At 31.0% G+C, this 25,074-nt stretch overlaps 1 protein-coding gene across 2 annotated transcripts in view; it reads left to right on the top strand.

The window, feature by feature from the left end:
• Positions 1-8,440: 8,440 nt before the first annotated feature.
• The window catches only part of LOC142324954 (aldo-keto reductase 1B-like), a 32,872-nt gene continuing 16,238 nt past the window's right edge, over positions 8,441-25,074 (top strand). Inside the window, exons 1-2 of one of the 2 annotated variants that reach the window (XR_012756459.1) lie at positions 8,441-8,630; positions 18,513-18,680. Coding sequence is in view for 1 of the 2 variants with exons in the window: in XM_075366119.1 (XP_075222234.1) it covers positions 8,556-8,630; positions 18,513-18,680 (243 nt within the window). In the remaining variant the exon portion in view is untranslated. The remainder of the gene's footprint in view (positions 8,631-18,512; positions 18,681-25,074) is intronic. The other variant, XM_075366119.1, reaches the window with a different exon arrangement.

Genomic DNA, 25,074 nt, shown 5'->3' with positions numbered 1-25,074 from the left:
TTCGGATCCCGGTCAGAAATGGCATTTTCACTCGCTAAAAAAATTTTCATTCATTTCATCCTCTGAAGCAATACTTTACGGTGGTCCCGGAGAAAAAACTTAATGAATCTAGTAAACATATCACAGCCGGACTCCGTGGCGCGAGTAGTAATGTCTCCGGCTTTCATCCGGACACACACGCTAAAGAAATAAACATATTTCTTTAGCGTACATAAACCTAATTTTATTTAAATTAGGAAATTTAAATACTATTTAATTATAGTATTATAATATATAATACTATTTAAATTTAAATAAAATTTAAATTTCCATGAAGGATGAGTAATTAAATTTATGTAGAATTTAAAATTTCCAGCTAGACAATATGAACCATCTATACAATTCTTGTAATCTAATAAATTAATGATATCTCCAGTTATAATTGTATAATCGATGTTATATAACTTTGATAAAATTATATTTAGTTTCTCAAAATAAATTCGGAATAATCATTATGTCTTAATGAAACAACATTAAATTTAATTCAATCAAAGCGGCGGTGAACTATACGCTTGCGATAGCGTATTAAGATAAGATTAGCAGCAGAGTTCGCTTAATTTTAATTATAGATTTCATACAAATTAATTTCCTTTTCTAAAATCCATGTCTCAGATAACACTATAATTTTCAGCAGATTACTTTTGTAATGATTCAAATGATTCTCAAACATAAAAGTTCTTCTGAACGATTGTTATAGTTTGTCAAACTAAAAAAAAAATTAATTCCTCAATATTACCCGCTAAGCAAGATATTATTTATCGCCAACACAAAAACAAAACCACAACCATTCAGTTATGACGATTGACACTCATTATATTCTTCGACTCAAACACCAGAGATTCTTCGAACTCGGAATTAAGATCTTTGTCCCACGACTTATAAAAATAATTTCTCTTAATCCTCGATATAAGATCGGTACATCCCGTTTCTTCCAGGATGTAGACATTCATTATCGTATGGGTTTATTAACGGAAAATTTATGACAAATTATATTTTCATGCGTTTATTTAAATAGATTCGCCCATAATATTTCTAACAAATTTAATTAATAATGAAAGAGATCGCTTGAGTTTTACTACTTTTTAAAACGATGTCAAACCTCTGTCAAGTCTTTTAAATAATCACCTCGATAGTACATCTTCCGGAATTCCGACGAAGAAATAGAAACGCCTTGAATTTCCAGACTTAAGAAACTTATATCACTCTAATAGAACAGGTTCGTTAATTCTGCATATCCTTGACCTTTGGGCTTTTTCCCAAAGTCACGAGAAAATTAAAATTAATAATGGCAATTCTATAGACTTCATCTGAGAATGATTTCTTTAACCCGGGAAATCTCCATTGCCAAAGACTACAAACAAAATTAAAATAATGAATAATTTATTTAGCCTTACTAATATACTATTAATCTTATACCTTAAATTACCTTTTAAGGTATTTTAACTCGAGCGTTGTATATTGGGTGACAGTATCGTAAATTATAATATAACATTCTCTAATATTAACAGGACCATTACCAACAGTTACAAATTCAATCTTATTTCCATATTACCACCGATTATAACTTAATCGGTGACGTACAAATGTGTTGTAATTATAAATTCCCGTACTTTTAGTCAGGATATTTTTCATCTTCATGAGACTGAAGTGTAATAAAATGGCTATTTTTTCATTCGATCGTAAAAACTCTAATGTGAACGGTATACAGACAATGGCGTATGGGTATTATAAAATACAAGAATGATTTTAAAAAATTGTAAAGGAACAAACGACATGCACGGGTATGATTATCATTAATACTGTTAAAAATTAATGCGCACGAAGACTATTTGTCGGTTCGATATTATCGGGTGTTAGATCTTCGTTTAAATTGGAGGGACTAGGCCGAGTAGCGATCGTTGAGAATTTCATCATTTACTTGGCAAAGGAAAGGATTGCCGAAGAAGTTTAGGGTCCGCTTGGATTTGTTTTATCCTACATGTTTTTGTGGTTGTTTTTGGTAAGTTTTTTTATTGTTTCTTGTTTTCGTGTTATCTTTTGCACTAACGTTGCGTGTTGAACTCGATTTTTTCCTATTTCGGGTAGATAGTTGTGATTTCAGTTGCTTCTAGTTGCCTCTTCAGTCTTGTTAAAGACTTGACTTGTTTTAAAACGTTATCTAGTAGGTAGTAGTACACCGATGGGAATGCCACATGTGGCATTCTGACTCAAACAGGAACAAGGCTGAAAGATGCCTTTTGCCGAGATTTTGAAGATGAGCTCCGGTAAAGCCTATCAGGGATAGGTATGGAGGGGGTGGCGTGGCGATCGAAACCGTCACATGGGTGTCTTTCCCTATGAATGCTAAAAACACACACATATATATATATATATATATATATATATATATATATATATATATATATAGATAAATTATTTATTTTTTAATCCAATATCATAATTTTTTTTTATTAATCACGAAAAAGAAATTCTGTATCCATTGCCAGAAATGGCAAAATTCTCGGGCAAGGACGGGATTCGCTGACCTAATACCAGAACTAGTAGATTATATGCTCGCTTCAGCGGTAAACTGGAGACCCGTCGACCGTTTGGCGAGGACGATTTTGAGAGAAAAAGATGACGAAGGACGTTGAAGGGTATTTTAGTTTAGGGCAGGGAGGACAGCCCCTGCTGGGAGGACCGGCATGCTGAGGTGTGTCGGTCCGATGACCAACCGGGAACTCCTGGGCTCTGTAGGCTGGGGAATAAAGAGACCAAGTCCGGGCTGCTGGGTGGGGCCCGGGAACGACATAATCGGGCCCGGTTCTCCCTCCCTAGTAGTTAGAAGCAGACGAGAAAATGTACAGACCGAGTCCCGGATCCTTGGAGGGGAGCTCAGGAACGACGTAGTCGGGCATGGTTAACCCTCCCTGACGATTTGAGGCAGGCGTTGATTACAAAAGATCCATCCGGCTAGACGAACTGGAGGCTCGTTTGAGTTTGAAGAACACTCCCCTGGGCTGAGTTTAACTTCATTGTATGTCCGGCCCAAGAGAGTAGGGGAAAAATATATCTGGGAGCGGGTTTTTTATATGTTATAGAATAAACAATACACGGGTACAGGAGGCTGTACAAAATTGCTTTTTTTTTCTAAAAATTCATATTAATTTTTAAAGATAAAAAAATTATTTTAATAATGTAGTTAATTTTTACGATTTATCCACTCCGTAAAAAAATAACTTTTATTGTAAACTAAAAATTTTTATTGATAAACAAATGATACAAATTCAAAATTCAGTAAAATTAATTATTAATAATTTGAATAGCTTAAGGGATGAAACTCTCGCTAAATCTGCGGTAAATAAATAATACCAAAATTTATAAATATTAACTACGTTTTGCTATGTGGTATCTCGTATTTTTTTCAATTAATACTTTTTATTAACTTCCATTACATTAGATTTCTTATAATTATTATTTTTTACACTATTAATGAAATTATTTAAAATAAATATTAAAATAAACTTGGATAAAGTATTGATTAGTTTTACAACAAAAAAAAAATCAATAAAAAAAAAATAGATTTAAAAAATTACGTTATCACCACCTCTCTACCAAATTTATTTTATTAAATCATCCAGATTAAAAATCCCCCCCCCCCCATCGTGATGGCAATAAAACGAGTATAATGTGGTCGTAATTTTCATGATTTAACATCACCGTCGAATACTATCCTATCCATTCTACTATATATATTTCATTATAATCCATATCATTACAATCTTTTGATTAAATTCATTGTTGCCAATTTTTTTTTCAAGCAAATCTTTTACTGCTATTATCCTGGAAATCATAATTACAACAATCCTTGTAAATGAAAGTATTGTTAAATAAATGAATTCGTTTATACAAGCGTCGTATGATTGTTGCGGATGACTCTACCGTGTTACTCTGTTGCCAAACAAAAGCGTAGAAAAAATTTAATTACGCCATTGAATTATTATTATTATTTTTTTTTTTTTGTAAAATGTATAAAAAAAACACTTACTTGTCATTTTTTATTTTCTTTTTATTAGCGTAAAAAAATAAAAAGACGTTGGTTTTTTTTCAGGAGATATTTTAAAAACAAAAATTTGGACAGCTGTAAAAATAAGAACCGATGGCGATAAAAAAAAATTATATACTTACATCAATATATATTTGTACATCGCTTAGGTACTTTTACGGAATTCCACAGAAAAAATAAATAGAAATCTAGTTTAAATGTCATACAGGCATTATGTTAAAAAACATAAAAAACTAAAGGTAACTATAATGTTAATTAAACGAGGTTAGCGGCCTAACGAGGTTAGCGGTTTAACGTGGCGCGAGCGGTAGCGTCTCGGCCTTTCACCCGGAGGTCCCGGGTTCGAATTCCGGTCAGGTATACCATTTTCCGCACACGCTACAAATAATTCATCTCATCCTCTGAAGCAATACTTAACTGCGGATCCGGAGGTTAAACAAAAAAAAAACGAGGTTAGCGAGCGTAGATTGTGTATGGTTAGATATGTTGATTCACGTTTTGACAAATTAATTTCTCACCTCATCTAATTAACGTTAAATATACAATTTATTAATAACAAAAGTGACATTTAAACAAAATTTTTTTTTTTTTGGCAGTGAAATTCCGAAAAAGTACCCTAACATCTAATCCTTGTTTATTACTTTGCTGAGTATCAGTTTGATATTTTTAAAATTCCCGTGACTTTTTTTGCAAAAAATAGTGCATTCAGGAATCTGACGTGCGTTTTGCGATAATTTTTTTGTTTAGAATAGTCAGTGCAACTCGAATTTGACAATAAAAATTTGAAAGCGAAGTACAATGACGGAGACTTGATGGATGAAGTTCTGAAACTAGTCACGAATTAGGACGTCGCGCGTGGAACGGCAATTTTCTCGTCAAGTTCAATTTGGTTGTAATAATACATTACGTAGTTGCAATTTGTTAACTTATTCACTAATAAGTCACGACGTTATAGTATTGCTCAGTTGAAACTGTGGGTATTTTTTATTTTGTCCAACTTAAAAAGAGGTTTTAATCAGTTTAACAGAATATTTACAAAAAAAAAAAAAAGATAACATGCTAATCCGCCTTTAATAACATTCAAATTAGCTCAAACGATTGGTATGTAAAATTTTTAATGTCAGTAAGAAATTAGTAATGTTAGTAAGAAATAAAGATATTAAGAGGGACCAAGCCACTTTAATGTAATGGATATGTTTACTCACTTTTTGTAGTTAAGTTATGAATTTTTTTGTATATCGTAGTTACGATATATACTCTGAACAAAATAATTTACTTATTTTAAAAGATCCCGCAAAATTAATATAGAAACAAATAATTCAGTAATTAATTTTGGACTAAAAATGATGAAGCCATTAGGACACAGCTTTTCAAAATTATTTATTCAAAGAAACCAAAAATCATAATGTCATTGAACAGGATTTCAAAATTTTGGTTAGATTTCAAAGAATTTTGTTTTTATTCGCAAAAAAAACTTTTCTCCTTCTTGGAATGGCTCTTTAAGGCATCCAAACAAAAGGACGTCTGAAATATGAGATTTGTATTAGAAGAGTCTTTTGCCTCAATTTTCAGTAGTTACAAATGTTGATTGAGTCAAAAATGGACAGTTATTATCCCAAAGAAGAAGGAATCTTTCTCTGTAAACTATTCTTTTTGTTCGGCATTGCAACCTTTACTTTATTTTCAATCATATCTCAATTGTACTGATTATTGAAAGAACATTTCCTTTCCACAAATTCACAGAAAATTAGATCTCTAGCATCCTTAAAGATCATTACTCTGCTATATTATTACTCTGCTAGGTGATGATTGATCTTAAAGAACTTTCCTTAAAAGAACTGGATGATTCCACTTCATTTTCCCCCAAATAAATATTTCCTTCAGTTAGATAACGTAGTTTGAGTTCCCTACACGTGTAAAGTTTGGTTTATTAATGATCTTTATAAGCTGCCTTAGAATTCATTTTCCTCATATTTTATGCTAGTGTAGTTTGTTTTGAATAATCCAGAGAACTGTAGTGATGCTTACATTACAATTTTCATCAATTTTTTCTGTTATATATTTCCTCCCTTGACTATATTTTGCCTCTGACTAGATTTTATCTTCTTGAAAAAATTCATTGACGAGTTTCCCAACATTGGAGTTAAAATTATTCACTTTATTCATTGCCTACACTTTATTTATTTTAACTTTTGTAAAAATTAGTGAGTCTTTGTAATCAAAAAATTAACCAATTCAAAAAAAAAAGTTATTCAAATTGTTAATGAAGGAACTAGATTTGCTACAAGTTCATTAATTGTGTTTGAAATGTTAAAACATGAAGATTATATTGTGAGGAATATGTTTTATTTTTTTTGTTAGAAGTTGAAGACAAAAGTTTTATTTTATAAGTCAATACCTAAGAATTTAAATGTTGACATATTTAGTTTTATTTTAATCATGGGGTTTATCAGATTTTCATTAAATAAATCAAGAACTGATGCAGAGCTAAGGAGGGACCAAACTACTTTGATGTCAGACTGATTACAATACTGCATTAATTGAAGTAGTGTTAGATTAAAGGGATCCTGAAATTCCTTAAGTTTTTTATTTGTCCTTGTAGGTAAAATCCATTTTGAAAAATAGTGATTAGAGTACTGTTTATTTCAATTTTATGTTAATATGAAGGAGGCTAAAGGAGCAGTAGAATGTGCAAATAAATGCCGAAAAAATAAAAATTGTTGGTGATAAAAACAAAATAGGAGCTATCAGCAATTCATTTAGCAAACATTTAGCTGTAAATTGAGGAGAATGGAGATTAAGATGGTGGAAGGGTCCTATCTAAGGGTACATAACTTTTTATGTAATATTTTAGGGGACGTAGGGTGCAACTGACTCAGACTATTAAGTTTTAACTAGCCTCTGGAAGGAGAACTACTTTCTCTAAAAGCATTTTGAGTATTGTATAATATGTTAACTTTTATTAGTGAGGGATCCAGGAGAAATGAATCATTTATAAGTTAACACTGAAGATAGAATACTTCTGAAAAAGAACAGTTCAAATATCTCATATTTTTACTTTTCCCATAAAAATTTGAATCTTGCAAGTTTGCACAAACCACGTTCCCTTTGTAGACTAAAGAATTAAATTCTAGTGTATCATGGATCTATGATAAGTGGTTTTCTTGCAATCAGATTTCTATTACTTTCTAGATTTTATTACTTTCTTTTTAATCCTGGGTTTACCTAGGTAATGGTTCAGATGACATCACCTATATGAGTTGTTATAATATAGTCAATATTTGATAAATAAATTTATAAGATATTAGATGAAAAGTAACATTTTTTAAACCTTGATTGTGCAAAGATAGAGTGATTTAGTCACAATCTTTAAATGATATTTCCTGCAAAACCTTTTTAGTTTTTAGACGATCGACTTTTTTTTAAAATGAAACTGTGAGCAAATCATAAAGAAGAAAATTATGAAGGAGCAAGTAAATCATGAAAAAAATATTTTGCTAGATGGATGCAAGGAGCAGAGTCCCATTTGGAATATTAAAAAAAAATTTCTGTCAGAATTACTGCAAATTTATTTAAAAAGAAATACCAAATAAAAAATGAGTTAATCTTTCTAAATGTTCCCATAAATTCTTCATTAAACTTTACACTGCTGTTGATATACAACCAGTCAGAATTGCTTTCTTTGAAAGTAATGGCGTTCATTATACAGCCAGTCTCTGTGATGAAGAATAAAAGTGTTACTGTAGTTGCTGAACACTTGTGTATTTTAGTGGGCTTGGCATGCCGATGTGCATTAGTATATTTGGCTCAGAGAGAGATGGAGAGGGTAATGGGAAACCACTTCACTTCTCAGTATCCTTACTAAGCTTGTTACGAGATGCATATTGTCATAAAAATTCCTATAACAATTTAACCAATAACTTGCGACTTGTGTGTCATGTCAGGTCGTCCACAACCTTTCTGATATGGAACATGACGACATATTTACACGTTACATTTAACGTACATAAATATGACAAATACCGTAAGTTTCGCTTATCAGTATTAGCGAAAATTTAATTGATCAAGTGTTACTTGGTTATAAATGAACTTGTTTACATCACTTTCTTTTTTAATATTAATAGGAAAACATCAAATATGTTTGAAATTTAATATTTTTGGCTAGTGAAGACTTATCATTAGCGTATTATACGGTACTGAAATTTATTCATTGGCTTTTTTTTAGATCTTTCCATGATACCTGGTTGTTGCACAGATACAATATTAATGAAAAAAAAATCTAAACAACAAAGCACGATAGTTTACAATTTTACGTTGGTAATACTGACTATCCCATAATATTTTATGCTGCGAGACAAACTACTATTACGATTCGGCGGTCACTAACAGTGTTGCCTAGGTTTTCGTGGCAGTTATATTGGAGCTATAGCCAGTTTCTTGCTTTATTTAATTTTAACGCATTTTTATTATTATGGGTTCAAAAGTTCCTTTCGTGAAATTCAGCAATGGAATAGAGTTCCCCGCGTTGGGTTTGGGAACTTGGAAGGTAATAGCTTCTTACATTATAATAGCTAGAATATATAATTTTGATATCTGTGACATAAAAAAAAATTACATTGTCCATTACAAAAAAAAATTACATTGTCCATTACATTGTCCAAAAAATTACAAATTACATTGTCCATTCATGATTTTTCATATTTCAAAATGTAACATTATTTTAGCTTCTTAAATTATTGTTTTTCATTCTAATATATTTTTCATCATTATTTGTTGACTTGATCACATTTTTTTTTGTATTTACAGTGCATCCTATACTTAATGTGAAATGTTAAGATAATTTGAAGAAACAGTCATTTACATAAGAATTGGATAATATTTTTAAATACTGTATTTCATTTGTAATTATTTATTGATTGTGGTGGTCACGGTAACCTTTCTCTGCTATTTCCACTCTGTGATCTTAATTGCTTTCTGTACAATGTACTGCCCTGATTGCATTACAATTAAACTGTATATCTGACTTTGTACTTAGTAAGTAATAATACTTGAATGTTTTTTTAAAACTTTTATTGGCATTTTTATCTTGTTGAAGTTAATTTACCATACGTAAAACTTAATTGTTTTATTATCAGTTGTCATCGAACATGCATTATCATGTTTCCCTTACTGGTTTCTTAAACAGAAATTTTCTTTTCCATTCATTAAATCTTCCAGATTGTTAATTAGTAATCAGATTATGTTGGATTATATCCTTTTGATTTTTTTTTCATAATAATTATTTTATTAATGGTTTGAATTGATTTTCTCTTACAATAAACATTATTTTAGAGGAAGAACTCAGCTGCTGGAATTTAGCCATTTCTGGAGCTTAATTTTATGATAATTTTTTTTTATTAATATCCTCCTTATTAATAAGGAATAATATTTTTTTTTTTAATAAAAATAATCCAAATATCAACTTACAATACTTATTTTGTAAACATAAGATTATAGAAATGTACTTAATACAATGAATCTCCTAGCACATACACATTGTTGCAATATGTACAATTCAGACGATGGACCAGCCCACACTATTAAAAAAAATCTCACATAGCCTACTGCAAGATTAACTGCAATCATGTTTTTTTTTTATATATAATGAACATAATTTAAAAAAATTCTTTGTTCAATGTTGTCTGTAGTTTACACATGAGTAAATCTTCCTCTCTTGTAACTTCATTAGAAAATATTGTTTTACAATATTTTCTAATGAGTGCTATGCATATGAACTCATTCATATGTATATTGTCAATTTAAAAGAAATTGTTTTTGCTAATTTTATGAAAAATCCAGAACTTAAAGCTATGAATTTAAACCCAGGCTTTTCATCCTGCCAGGAATTAGTTTATTAACTAATTCACATTTATTAACTAACTTTATAACTTAATTTCACATTTATTAACTAGTTGCTACTGATCAAATTTTTACTTTTGTTTTTAAATTCATATTAAATAAAATAATGATGTTTTCCCCCAAATTTGCTAGGGACTAGATAAAATCATTTCTCTGCTGATTTTCGTGGCAGAATGGTAGTACCTTGGCTTTCCATCTGGAGGACCTGGGTTTGAATCCTGGTCAGTATGACATTTTTCATATGCTACAAAATTCCATTTTTGTATTCAATGCATAAGCCTAAAAGCTTCTGTGTAATTTCATCTACCAAAAAAATAAATATTTTACTAGAGTTAATATTAAAATTACACAGTATCAAGGTCATATTCCCTGTATTTAATCAATTTTACAAGTCAATGTGATCAAATAACTACCTTTCTATTTTATACATAATATGTATTGTGGTAAGCTAATTGATAAATGAATGTGACCTTTGTAATTCAATATTATATAATTGTATTACATTTTGTTGTAGCATGAAAATAAGTGACTTTATTTTGTTTATGTAAAAAATAAATACTTCTTTTACATAACCAATAATACACTTGGTAGTTTTTTTAAATAATACACATTATGTGGTAAATTAATCATCCTAAAAAAAAAACTAAATATTTTACATCCAATTTATTTAATGAGTACTTAAGTATTTTTCAATTAATGCCTTCAAACATTTTTATTTTATTCTGTACTAATTTTATTTATTATTTTCACATGTTTTTATTACTTCCTTCATGTGGTTTCTTTTTTGTATGAATGATTCCATTAAAGATTTTCTGTTTTATTTTTAATATTTGTTATAAACTCTGACCTAATGTTTTGAAGTTTATCTTGATTTTTCCCAACAAATGATGGAGCAATTTTTTTGTTATTCTTGATGTAACAATCTTATTTATTTTTGACATGATCAATATAATGCGTAATTATGTAACTTACCCAGATGTCAATGAAATATTAATTTATTTTTTGCAGTATAAAAAAAAGTAACCATTTAGTTTTAACAATATAACAAAAAAATATTACGAACAAGCATTTGTGTATGAATAGATGTAATAATATCCAACTATTATGTCAGTAATGCAATTCTTTAATGCAGTTAATATATAAATAGCTCATAATATATACATTACATATTTGCTCTAGTTAAATATTATAATTATAAAATAATAGTACACCTAAGCAGTATGTATTTTTGTTATTTTTCTCTCTTTCAAATTACAGAGATGATTCAAAATATATAGTCGTTGATTCAAAAAGCTGTATAAACTTTCCTTCAAAGATTTTATTACTGTCAGTAATAGAATTTACATGACTATTTTATTTAAATAAAACAATTTTTCTTTGTTTAAAATTTTTAAATGTTTTATTTACAATCCGTTTCCCAAATAATGAAACTAAAAGTAAATTGTGTAAAGCAGCGTTTCTCAGCCTGGGGGTCGCGAAATTAGCGTACGTAAACAATAATGAAATCATTTTACGAGAAAAAAATCATTTATTATAAATATTTTACTTACATTTTTAAGTATACATGTAAAATTAATGAGATGGTTGCATTTGTTTTTTATTTAAAAGTTTTTCCATACGTGGATCTGTGTTGGAAACACAGAAAAGCAATTTGTTTTCAAGTGATAAAAGACGATTCCTTGTTCAGTTTTTAGCGCAGTCGTAGACGGAAATCCTTTCACAGAGGTAAGACGAGGCGAAAGGGATTAATATTTTCAATGCTTCTGTGTATAAATTTCAAATTCACTTTGATGAGCAAGTCAAAACGTAACTAAATCTTCAGATGTGAATTGTAGTTGTAACGTTTTGTCGGCAGACATTTCGATGAGCTGGTCGTGAATTTCAACCGGTAACTTCGCTAAATGGTTTCAGCACCCTTCTCTTCGAGAAATAATTTTTATCTTCCGGGAAATACTCCGCCAACTAAATTTTTAGCTCATGCAAATCCATCTTCATGCTATCCAAACTGTGGTGAATAATTGTACCTTCATCCAAATTTTTCCCAGTAAAATCGAAAGTGAGAGGAAATATATAAAAAAAATTTGCCTTGAACTAATCCAGGTATCAAGCTTCTGCAACATATACTCATCACTCTGTAAAAATATTGAGAATGGCGTTTGTTTATCCTGGAAAAATATTATTAATTCATCTCGCAGTTCCAACAACCGGGTTAACTCTTTCCCCCGCGATAACCATCTGACTTCCGTTTGGAAAAAAGAGACTTTTCATCCACTTCATCGCATAGATTAGCAAACAATCTATTCTGCAATGTATAAAATAATATTCCCACTTAAGAACAGTTTTTAATATAAGTGTCCGAGCGCTTTCGGAGTCACTTCTCCATCATCAGGGATTATTTGAAGTTATTAATTTAATATTTATGTATATAATTTTTTAATGTTAATTATAATTAAATTGAAGTTAAAATTGTTACGTTCATAATAGTCGATTGTCAATTAATAAAATAAGGTAATAAATCGTTATCATAATAAAACGTTAATAAAAATGTAACGTCATGTCCGTAAGATGTTTACGATTATTATGTCTTACGACTACTATGATTTATGTGTTACGACTATGATAATAGTCGTAAACATCTTACGGACATGATGTTACATTTTTATTTACGTGTAACTTATTTTATTAATTGACAATCGACTATTATGAACGTAACAGTTTTAACTTAAGTTTAATTATAATTGTACATTAAAAACTACATACATGAATATTAAATTAATAACTTCAGATAATCCATGATGACTCCGAATCCAAGTAACTCCGAAAGCGCTCGGATACTTATATTAAAAACTGTTGGTAAGTGGGAATATTATTTTATACATTGCAGAAAAGATTGTTTGCTAATCTATGCGATGAAATTGGTGAAAAAACTTTTTTTTTCCAAACGGAAGTCAGATAGTTATCGCGAGGGAAAAAGATACTCTAAGAGATATTCTTACTGTTTACTGTTTGGATAGAATTCATCATATTTGGCTGATGCATATTTCTTTTTCAGAACATTTTAATATTTGCAGCATTTTTGGAAATGTTGTATATCTTCTGTCCCAGTTTATTAAATATAGTTTATTAAATAACTATTACTTTGTAATAAAAAAATTTCTGTTATGGTTAGAGATAGGCAAATTGTTTGCATTATATGTTAGTAGTAGATTGGATTATATATATCTATTTAATAATTTTTTTTTGTCTTCAGTCATTTGACTGGTTTGATGCAGCTCTCCAAGATTCCCTATCTAGTGCTAGTCGTTTAATTGCAGTACACCCCCTACATCCTACATCCCTAACAATTTGTTTTACATATTCCAAACTTGGCCTGCCTACACAATTTTTTCCTTCTACCTGTCCTTCCAATATTAAAGCGACTATTCCAGGATGCCGTAGTATGTGGCCTATAAGTCTGTCTCTTCTTTTAACTATATTTTTCCAAATGCTTCTTTCTTCATCTATTTGCCGCAATACCTCTTCTTTTGTCACTTTATCCACCCATCTGATTTTTAACATTTTCCTATAGCACCAAATTTCAAAAGCTTCTAATCTTTTCTTCTCAGATACTCCGATTGTCCAAGTTTCACTTCCATATAAAGCGACACTCCAAACATACACTTTCAAAAATCTTTTCCTGACATTTAAATTAATTTTTGATGTAAACAAATTATATTTCTTACTGAAGGCTCGTTTCGCTTGTGCTATTCGGCATTTTATATCGCTCCTGCTTCGTCCATCTTTAGTAATTCTACTTCCCAAATAACAAAATTCTTCTACCTCCATAATCTTTTCTCCTCCTATTTTCACATTCAGTGGTCCATCTACTTTTCTTTTGTTCTTGTTTATTTTCATGTGATAGTTCTTGCGTAGGACTTCATCTATGCCGTTCATTGTTTCTTCTAAATCCTCTTTACTCTCGGCTAGAATTACTATATCATCAGCAAATCGTAGCATCTTTATCTTTTCACCTTGTACTGTTACTCCGAATCTAAATTGTTCTTTAACATCATTAACTGCTAGTTCCATGTAAAGATTAAAAAGTAACGGAGATAGCGAACATCCTTGTCGGACTCCCTTTCTTATTACGGCTTCTTTCTTATGTTCTTCGATTGTTACTGTTGCTGTTTGGTTCCTGTACATGTTAGCAATTGTTCTTCTATCTCTGTATTTGAACCCTAATTTTTTTTAAATGCTGAACATTTTATTCCAGTCTACGTTATCTAATGCTTTTTCTAGGTTTATAAACGCCAAGTATGTTGGTTTGCTTTTCTTTAATCTTCCTTCTACTATTAATCTGAGGCCTAAAATTGCTTCCCTTGCCCGTCCCTATACTTTTCCTGAAACCAAATTGGTCTTCTAACACTTCTTCCACTCTCCTCTCAATTCTTCTGTATAGAATTCTAGTTAAGATTTTTGATGTATGACTAGTTAAACTAATTGTTCTATATTCTTCACATTTATCTGCCCCTGCTTTCTTTGGTATCATGACTATAACACTTTTTTTGAAGTCTGACGGAAATTCCCCTTTTTCACAAATATTACACACCAGTTTGTATAATCTATCAATCGCTTCTTCACCTACACTGTGCAGTAATTCTACAGGTATTCCGTCTATTCCAGGAGCCTTTCTGCCATTTAAATCTTTTAATACTCTCTTAAATTCAGATCTCAGTATTGTTTCTCCCATTTCATCCTCCTCAACTTCCTCTATAATACCATTTTCTAATTCATTTCCTCCGTATAACTCTTCAATATATTCCACCCATCTATCGACTTTATCTTTCGTATTATATATTGGTGTACCATCTTTGTTTAACACATTATTAGATTTTAATTTATGCACCCCAAAAGTTTCCTTAACTTTCCTGTATGCTCCGTCTATTTTACCAATGTTCATTTCTCTTTCCACTTCTGAACACTTTTCTTTAATCCACTCTTCTTTCGCCAGTTTGCACTTCCTGTTTATAGCATTTCTTAATCGCCGATAGTTCCTTTTACTTTCTTCATCACTAGCATTCTTATATTTTCTACGTTCATCCATCAGCTGCAATATATCGTCTGAAACCCAAGGTTTTCTACCAGTTCTCTTTATTCTGCCTAAGTTTGCTTCTGCTGATTTAAGAATTTCCTTTTTAACATTCTCCCATTCTTCTTCTACATTTTCTACCTTATCTTTTTTACTCAGACCTCTTGCGATGTCCTCCTCAAAAATCTTCTTTACCTCCTCTTCCTCAAGATTCTCTAAATTCCACCGATTCATCTGACACCTTTTCTTCAGGTTTTTAAACCCCAATCTACATTTCATTATCACCAAATTATGGTCGCTATCAATGTCTGCTCCAGGGTAAGTTTTGCAGTCAACGAGTTGATTTCTAAATCTTTGCTTAACTATGATATAATCTATCTGATACCTTGCAGTATCGCCTGGCTTTTTCCAAGTGTATATTCTTCTATTATGATTTTTAAATTGGGTGTTGGCAATTACTAAATTATACTTCATGCAAAACTCTATAAGTCGGTCCCCTCTTTCATTCCTTTTGCCCAGCCCGTATTCACCCACTCTATTTCCTTCCTTGCTTTTTCCAGTGCTTGCATTCCAATCTCCAACTATTATTAAATTTTCATCTCCTTTTACGTGTTTAATTGCTTCATCAATCTCTTTGTATACACACTCTACCTCATCATTATCATGGGCGCTTGTAGGCATATAGACGTTAACAATCGTTGTCGGTTTAGGTTTTGATAATTATTTAATAATTATAGAAAACAAAAATTGTTTGTATTGTGATATTACAGCACCAGTAATGTAAAATAATTAGTTATATCTATCACATGGCCCAACCTGTTTAATCAAGGCTAACAAGATGAATTTATAGTGACTGAAATATATTATTTAATGTTATAAAAAAATTTATGCAACAAAACACTTTAAGAAGACCAATGTGCCAAAACTTTTATAAAAATGATTTTTTTTTCTACTATTGATAGCAGAATAATATTTTTATAATATTATAATATAATTTCATCTAATTATAATATTTTTTTGATATTACCAGAGATTTCAATGCAGTATATTTGGGAAAAATCACTTGTGTCTTACTATATTTTTTTTGTTGTTAAAATTACGTAGAAAGATAATCTGTTAAAGTTATTATTTTTGCTGTTCTAATTTATGTGGTCTTATTTTAACTGACATTACACTTTAATTTTGCTGCAATATTTCAGGATTTTATTTGTATAAATTAATTGATAAGAAAGCAAGAATTATCAGGAAGTTGGTATTACTGAATTGCTCTTATCAATGTTAATTTAAAGTTGAAACATTTAAAATGTTCATTAATTAGGGTTATCAAAAAGAAATGTCAGATAAAGGATAATTAAAGTTAAACTATTTAAAGATTGGTCAGAATAGTAAGAAATTTTTTTAAGATTATTGTGTTTTAATTATTAATTTAATTTTATAACAGTTTAAGAAAAACTTATGTAATATTTGTTTATTACTTTAATCCTTCAACTGCAAACTGATACCTAGTTATGTTACTTTCCTTTAGATTTTTTATAATTAATAATACATTTTTGTAGTGTGATAAATGAAAAGATGCTGAGCCTCATCAGGATTTGAACCCAGAAACTTCCATGTGAATCATAGAGATGCCTCCTCACCATGATAGGTGTCATAATATTATGAGAGATTAATGCTTAAATTTTTTTAAAAAATATTATGGTTAAGTGAATATTACTTTTCTATGAATACCTGTATTATATATTATTTTAATTATTTTTACATTTTACAAAAATTACTGTTTCTATGAAAAAAAAAAATTAAGCAATTTTAATTTTAAAAAACTGTCAGATGTAATGAAATTAGTAATCGATGACTTAACTCATTATTAGTTCATAAAAAGTACATATATACTAGTATGAACTTTCTCTAATGAAGTGAAAATAGATTGTTATAAGATTTGTAATAAAAATCAATTTGTAAACTTCATCAATTCAAAATTGTATTCATCTATGTTTATGTTGTCCTATCTCACAATTACATTAATGGATTTTTTTAAATATTTATTCAATTCACTTATTAAGAAAGGCATAAAATCACTTAGTGATTTTTGTTGAATGCCTCAGCAGTCACAAAATAATGTTCTTTTTTATCGTTTTTTCATCCTCTAAAAAAAATATGTTGTTCAGGAACAGGTCTGATGAATACAATGTTATTTTCTGAACAACCAGTCATCATCCATCATTAGTCAATATTTTTTTTAACTCGCAAACAATATAAATTGTCCTTACATATAGAGCATTTGGAAAGCCACATAAATAACTTAAATAAACTTTGCTTCAAAATACATTAATCTAAATCCGCTGATTTTGTAAAACGCTTCTATACAGTATTTAAGCAGTTTCCATTTGTTCAAGTCTGTTCAATCAGTTATGGAACCTTCCTTTTATTGATCCCTACAAAAAGTATTGTTTTGATTGAAAAGGTTAAAAGCCCTTCAAGATAATATGATTTTAAAGACATCAAGCATGAATATCTTATCCTGTCTGGTGCAGCGGTTGGTTTCCATTTTGTTTCTGTCAGACATAATTGAGCTTTGCTTGTGTGAATTGATTGATGGAATTAATTACAAAATTATAAATAAATAATCATTATTAGAGTCTTCAAAGATGGTAAGGATTATGCAACAGATTTTGTTGCCATCCTTGTGCCAAAAAACAGTAGTAAAACCATGTAGTAAACCGTATGAGAATCCATGCTTTCAACAACTTCTCTAAAAATGATCAGTAGTAATAAGTAGCTGTGACTTTTTTTGAACTTTTGCATGTTTTTGTTGATTATTAGTTTGTCTTCCATCTCTATCATCATGCCCAATCAATTCAATACTATCTTTGAAGTATTATTATTCATAAAATCTTTTAAGTATTATTATTTATAAATTGCCTAATCTGCTTGCTTGATTTTCACAAAAACTTCAATGAAAATCTTCACAAAAATAGAGAAAGAAAATTCATCATTTACATGAAATTTTTACATACTATATAAGCTTCTGTTATAAATGTAACAAATTAACACAATAGTTGCCAAATAATAGTTGTAATTTGGCAGTAGTTGCCAAATTTAAATGACACATTCAATGTTTGTAAATGTATATGAAGGACTATTATACTGATATCAGAAAAAAGTTTTATCCCTGCATGTCGAGGTCATAAAAGTACAAAATTTGCTCAGACCTTTTTGATCACACCTTTTATGCAATATATTGTTTCTTACAGATGTTATATAAACTAATTTATTGATTTACACTATCTAAACTTTTTTCTTATACAGCTTTCATGTACCACACATTTTATTTATATTGTTTTAGTAATAGATGATTGCATACTTTGATCTCAAGTAAGTAAGTATACAAAACATGTTTATTATTAATGAAAAATGTTTTTATTGGGTTGTTTTTACGAATGCATCATTTGAAATATGTTTCAGTCTAAGCCTGGTGAAGTAACACAAGCTGTTAAATATGCCTTAGATGCCGGTTATCGCCATATTGATTGTGCTCATGTTTATCAAAATGAGAAAGAAGTTGGAGAAGGTATTGCTACAAAAATTAAGGAAGGTGTTGTAAAAAGAGAAGATATTTATATTACTAGTAAGGTAAGATATTGATTATGTGCATCATATCATAAGGTTTTTTAGTGGGTGTGAGGCATGTCTTTTACTTCATGTTTATCTCCTATCTCTTTCCTAAATTTGTAAGCTTATGATTTAGATCATTTCTTAAATTAAGTTTATTTCTTTTAGATCATCCATCATTTTTACTTTTTTGCTTTCTGGTGCTTCTTCTAACACTGTTTTAATTGACCCATTGCATTATATTTCACTGCCATTAGTTATTACTATTATTATTTTGGATTGTGGTAATTAAGCTCCTACTCTTATTTACTGTCTTCATTTCTTCTTTGTTTTTCATTCATTTTCTTCCAATCTCTATGTTTACATTTTAAATGTTTCCAGACATTATTTTTCTCCTTCTCACTAATGTCTAATTTTATATCAATTCAGAAATAGACTAGAGATATAAAATTCAGAAAATGCTTCTTCTTATATTACTCCATCTTGCTACATAATAAATTTTGTTCCTATTCATTGTTGGTATTCCAGATTTTACATCCCTTTCTCTTATGCAGTAGCTTTTATATTATTGTATCATCCTAAGTGTCTGTATTCTTTTACTAGTTCAATCCTTCTCCCTTTGTGAAGATATTAATTGACTTATTCTGTTCTCTCCTCATTAATTTTGTTTTCTTGACATTCATTTTCATACCTCATTTTTTATCACGTTTTCTGATTTTGAAATCATTTGTTTAATATTCTCCTTAGTATCTTAAAACAACCTTGTACTGCCCTAAAATAACTTGCATATTGTTATGAGAACATTGCACAAGTTATTTTTCTTACTCAGACCCTGATCTTTTCATTCTATTCTAAACATTTTTATCATAACTTCAATGAGGGTAGGGATAGACGGGATACCTTTCTTTATTTCCAGATCACACCAGTCAGTTTAAGCAGCTTTCATAGCTGTTTACTAATATCGATGCTTTGTATACATATCTACAAGTCATCTATTTTATAAATATACTACCACTTCTTTACTTAGAACTTTAGTAATAATATCCATGAAATGTAGTAAACTGATTTTAAACTAGTTAATTAATTTTTAGTTCAATGATGACAAAATGTGAATATAATAAATAAAAATGTGTATTAAAATTTAGTTTTTTGTTAGTGATATGTGTTTTTATGACGTTAATTATTGTTTAATCAGTTTTTAATTTTATTTACAAATAATATTTATTTTTATCTTTTTTTATTTTTTTAATGTGTGATTCATTATCATTTTCTATTTTTAATATTAGATAAAAGAGATTTGCATGTAAACATATAATGACGTAAGTATTATTAATTTTATAAAATTTTACGTAATAGTGTGTATTGCAAAATATTAAACATGGAATAATCACAAAAGCAGTAAAACAAACTGAATCAATTTCCCCACAGTAGTATACTATTTGTTAAGTGCTGTCCATGAATACTCAAGCATTTTTTACATGTAGAAAGGTAAAATATTAAAATGGGCAAATTAATAAATATACTCTTTTGATTTACATTATAAATCACAATTTACTAATTATGTTATATTTTGCTTAAAATATTGACTCTTATGACTATCTGTATCAGCTTAGATTCGTATAAATTGGTCCTTTTATGCTTGTGCTTTATATAAATTACCCATATTTTAAAGAACGGTTTAGATTTGGAGTAACAGTACAAGGTGAAAAGATAAAGATGCTACGATTTGCTGATGATATAGTAATTCTAGCTGAGATTAAAAAGGATTTAGAAGGAACAATGAACGGCATGAATGAAGTCCTACGCAAGAACTACCACATGAAAATAAACAAGAACAAAACAAACGTAATGAAATGTAGTAGAAATAATGAAGATGGACCACTGAATGTAAAAATAGGAAGAGAAAAGATTATGGAGGTAGAAGAATTTTGTTATTTGGGAAGTAGAATTACTAAAGATGGACGAAGCAGGAGCGATATAAAATGCCGAATTGCACAGGCGAAATGAGCTTTCAGTCAGAAATATAATTTGCTTAATCAAAAATTAATTTAAACGTCAGGAAAAGATTTTTTAAAATATTTGTTTGGAGCTTGGATGATCGGAGTACCTGAAAAGAAAAGATTAGAAGCTTTTGAAATGCGGTGCTACAGGAGAATGTTAAAAGTCAGACGGGTAAATAAAGTGACAAATGAAGAGGTGTTGCGGCAAATCGATGAAGAAAGAAGCATTTGGAAAAATATAGTTAAAAGAAGAGACAGACTTATAGGCCACATATTTAGACATACTGAAATAGTTGCTTTAATATTGAAGGGACAAAGATAGTTGCTTAATATTGGTAGAAGGAAAAAATTGTGCAGGCAGGGAACGTTTGGAATATGTAAAGAAATTGTTAGGGATGTAGGATGTAGGGCTATATTGAAATGAAACAACTAGCACTAGATAGGGAATTTTGGAGAGCTGCATCAAACCAGTAAAATTACTGAAGACAAAAAAAAACCCATATTTATGTTTGTTATAATGATACAACTTGTTTCAATTTTCCTCCATGTTACTTTTTTTTTTAATAAAACAGTACAGGATAAATTAAAAAACTAAACCGACCTAAAAGTAAACGCAGATAAATTATTCACTTATTTAAAATTTCAACGTTTTGATATCTGTCCAAAATAAAACTAAAAACTATAATTCTTAATGTTACAATTTAAAAAAGAAATCAAAAGTAATATTTTTTATATGATTTTGAAGGTAGTTTATTATTGTTCCTGTTTTTACGTTTTAAATTTTATTTACATTTAAGATATGAGTAGGCCTTCCAAAATTTACATCTGTATTAAAAAAAAAATTAACAGAAATGCATCCCAACCCAGTAGGAGGTAGCACCCACCTTGTGACGCCACAACACCCCCTCCGTTCTGAGCCTGAGGGGCTTTATCGGAGGTCGTCTTTAGACCCTTTGATTACATCTCAGTCGTCAGCCAAGCCTCGATCGGGATGCCACCGATGGAAATGCCTCGGCAGACATTTGCATCAGTAAAGTACAAATCAAATTTCGCCTTCACGTAGGCCTCAAACGGACATCTAAACATTCAACCTAACATGATTCCCTCAAACTAACTGACCGAAACCGCGGAAGCGCGAACCCCGCACCTAGTCCAGATTTGACAGCACCGTTCGTGACTGTGAATGCCAACGAAAACGAACGAGTTGAAAGTTAAATCAGTGTTACACTCATACCAGTCAAAATTATGTTTTACCCAAGATAGAAATTAAGACCTCCACCCAAATAAGTCGACTAGTCTAGATCACCTAACAAGGGTAACGTAACCTCAATCAGTCTCATGCGGGATTTCCAAGTCACAACCAGGATCGCCACTGGCGGAACGAAGCCCCCCCCCCTGGTAGCGCGGCCACCCCCACCAGCGGGACCCCCAATTCGAATCACAAACACCAATATAACCGTGGCATGATGTCAGTGCGCCTTCCTCCAACAAATCCAATGCCTAGGCCGGAACCCTAGCCACCCGGGATCCTACCACTATCGAGTACATCGATTAAACTCCCTCTGCAGGCCTACACATCGCAAGGGCGCAAAGAAAACCAGTCACTATAGATCACTCTTCGCGGATCATCCATATAATACAGAAATTCAGAAAGTAATGTATTCTCTCAAATCTGTAATAGTTCTTGAACATTCGACCTCGTATCGGGGACAGACGTAGAGGATGTGGTCCACTGTATCATCAGTCCCACAATCCAGGTATTGACTTGAATCCACCAAATGAAACAGCCAAACTCACCCGAAAGGTACCATGCCTGGAGAAACTGCAATATACTGATTGGGGGAGACCCATCAAATCACACCTAAATCGGACACTATAATATACTATGCGTGACCTGTGGGGGATTCGTCCCACCTGACCTGCCAAGATGCAAGGTCCCGGTCTTCAATCTCCTGCTTTTGTTCTGACATCAATAGATTATTTACCTTGGAAATGTGGCTCATTAGCTAAGATATCTATTGGTTTGACTCCAGCTTTAACACAGACTGCCTGTTCTATAACTGCCTATAACAGCCAGCAAGAGGAGTCGCTGGGCCTGCAGAAAAATGTTCCTGCAGTACCTAAAAGCCATGACAGGCTTGTCAACCATGACAGTGAGCCAGACAGGCGCAGCATACAGCATAATAGCTTTGCTGACACCTTTGTAAAGGATACGCATGGTATGGTAATTCAACCCCCAATCATGATGAATGACTCCATAAAAAGCATCAGCAGCCTTTTTTGCTACATACTCTAGATGTTCCTTGAACTGAAAATTCTCATCAAGGATAACACCCAGGTATTTTAGAGCCGTAACGTACTGAATGGGGAGACCAGCCATCTGAACCCGGATTCATCAGGAAGCAGCCAATCAGCCATTAAGCAACATCATTGTGGTTTTCTCTGGTCTGAAAATCATCTTATGTTGGAAACTCCACAGTGAAAGTGTCTCACAAGCATGTGCAGCTCGGAACTCTAACTTGTTACGTGAATCCCCTTCAATTAGTAGCAGTGTATCGTCAGCATAAGCGACGACAAGACAACCACATGGCAACCTCAAACATAACATGAAATTGAATTCTATAATCCAAAGAAGGGGACTCGGAACACTGCCCTGAGGGCATCCTTTGTTAAGGTCTTATGAACGTCCAAGCTGCTATCATGCAGGTAAACGATCCAATGGCTGAAGTGACTTGAGAGCATTCTAATTCATTTCATGTACACTTATGCTTCCACATCTGAAACAGGGCAGAGGGCCACCATAAGTTGTTAAATGCCTCGGATATGTCCAGAAAAATCCCTAATACATTTTGCATGAACTGGAGGAAGCTATGTCCATCACCTTTAGTATGGCATCCTCAGTGCTCTTGCCCGGTCGGAAATCATACTGGTTGTCCATTAGCAAATGATCAGTGACCAGTCTAACATTAATATGCAAATATAGGACCTTCTTAAACACCTTGCCAGTTGCAGGTAAGAGCGTTAGTGGACAGTAACAAGAACTAACAGCAGGATCTTTGTCACCACCTTTGTACAACAATATCAGGTATCCACACTTCCAACATGCCAGAAGGTGGCCGACAAAGAGCAACCTATTATATATTCTAGTTAGAGGACCAAGAACTACTGGAAGTGCTCAGACTAGGAGCTCCATTGTGATACAATCATATCCGGGGGCCTTGTGCTGTGCCATACTGCAGATCACTTGACGCACCTCTGCCTCAATGATCTGTAGTATCTCAAAGATTGTAAGTCAGTTTTGAAAATCGTGACTTTCTGTCTGACACGCTGGTAGTATGAAACCTCACCCACCATAGTGTCAATTATTCAGCAAAATATTAAGGATATGGTACAAGAAATGCAGAAATTTTAAAGAAATATATACTTTTTGATAAAAGTAACAACAGAAATACAAAGAAACAATGGTTACTACTGAGTTTTAACTTAAGTTGTCTGTTATGTGGTAAATATATTTTTTCTTCTTTTCATAAGAAGCATTCAAAATAATTTACTTAAAATTTTGGGATAAATATTTGTGATATCAGAATAACTTCATATAGTGTATGATGTTATAACAATATGATATTAAGCAGTGATGATTAAAAGTAAACAAATCTCTTCCAGTTAGCTAGTGATACTGTGAGTTTTTTATTTAAAACATTTTTTTGTGATCTTAATATAAGAAACTTAGTACGTGATCTCCCGAGTAACTTGTACAAATAAATAATCAAAAACAGTACTTTTGGTTATCAGTTTGGGGGGCTTGAAAGTGAAAAAAATATTTTGTTGAAAACCATTCCTTTTTAGAAGTCTATAAAAGGAACTCATGATTCTGTATTAATATTTGGGGTTGGCCATAGCTGTGGTCAATATTTAGTTTTTTTCTCAAAAACAACTTCATTCATTTTTTTTATTATTTGTATTGAGTAAAACAAAAGTAAAAAGATTGCAGAATATGTCTCTCCATGACTGAAATTGGTGTGTATTTGTATTATGTTATTTTTATAACATGAATGTTATAAAAGTTGTTATTATTATAAGTTGTGTGATGCTTTTTATATGCATATAATTGCCACTACTAATTTTAATTACAGGAAACTGTTCACTATCCCCTTCGCCTGATGGACAACGTGAATGTCATAGATTAGTTGTTCTTATAACCTTGAAGTGACTGTTTCCAATGTGCAATTCTGTTTTGTTATGTTTTTTAGCTATAACTCTTACATAACTTTTTTTTTTAATGATATAAATTTTATTTCATGCTTCTGTATGAGAAATCTGGTTTTAATTACACATTAATGTTATATTAATAGTAGTTGTATTACGAATTGACATTCATCTGAAAGTATTCAAGTTTTGATTTTTTTGTTGAACTG

This window comes from Lycorma delicatula, chromosome 5 (genome assembly GCF_047948215.1).
Source record: "Lycorma delicatula isolate Av1 chromosome 5, ASM4794821v1, whole genome shotgun sequence".
In the NCBI taxonomy this organism is placed as follows: domain Eukaryota; kingdom Metazoa; phylum Arthropoda; class Insecta; order Hemiptera; family Fulgoridae; genus Lycorma; species Lycorma delicatula.
The sequence above is the reverse complement of the archived record's forward strand: the minus strand, read 5'-3'. Positions and strand labels throughout refer to the sequence as shown.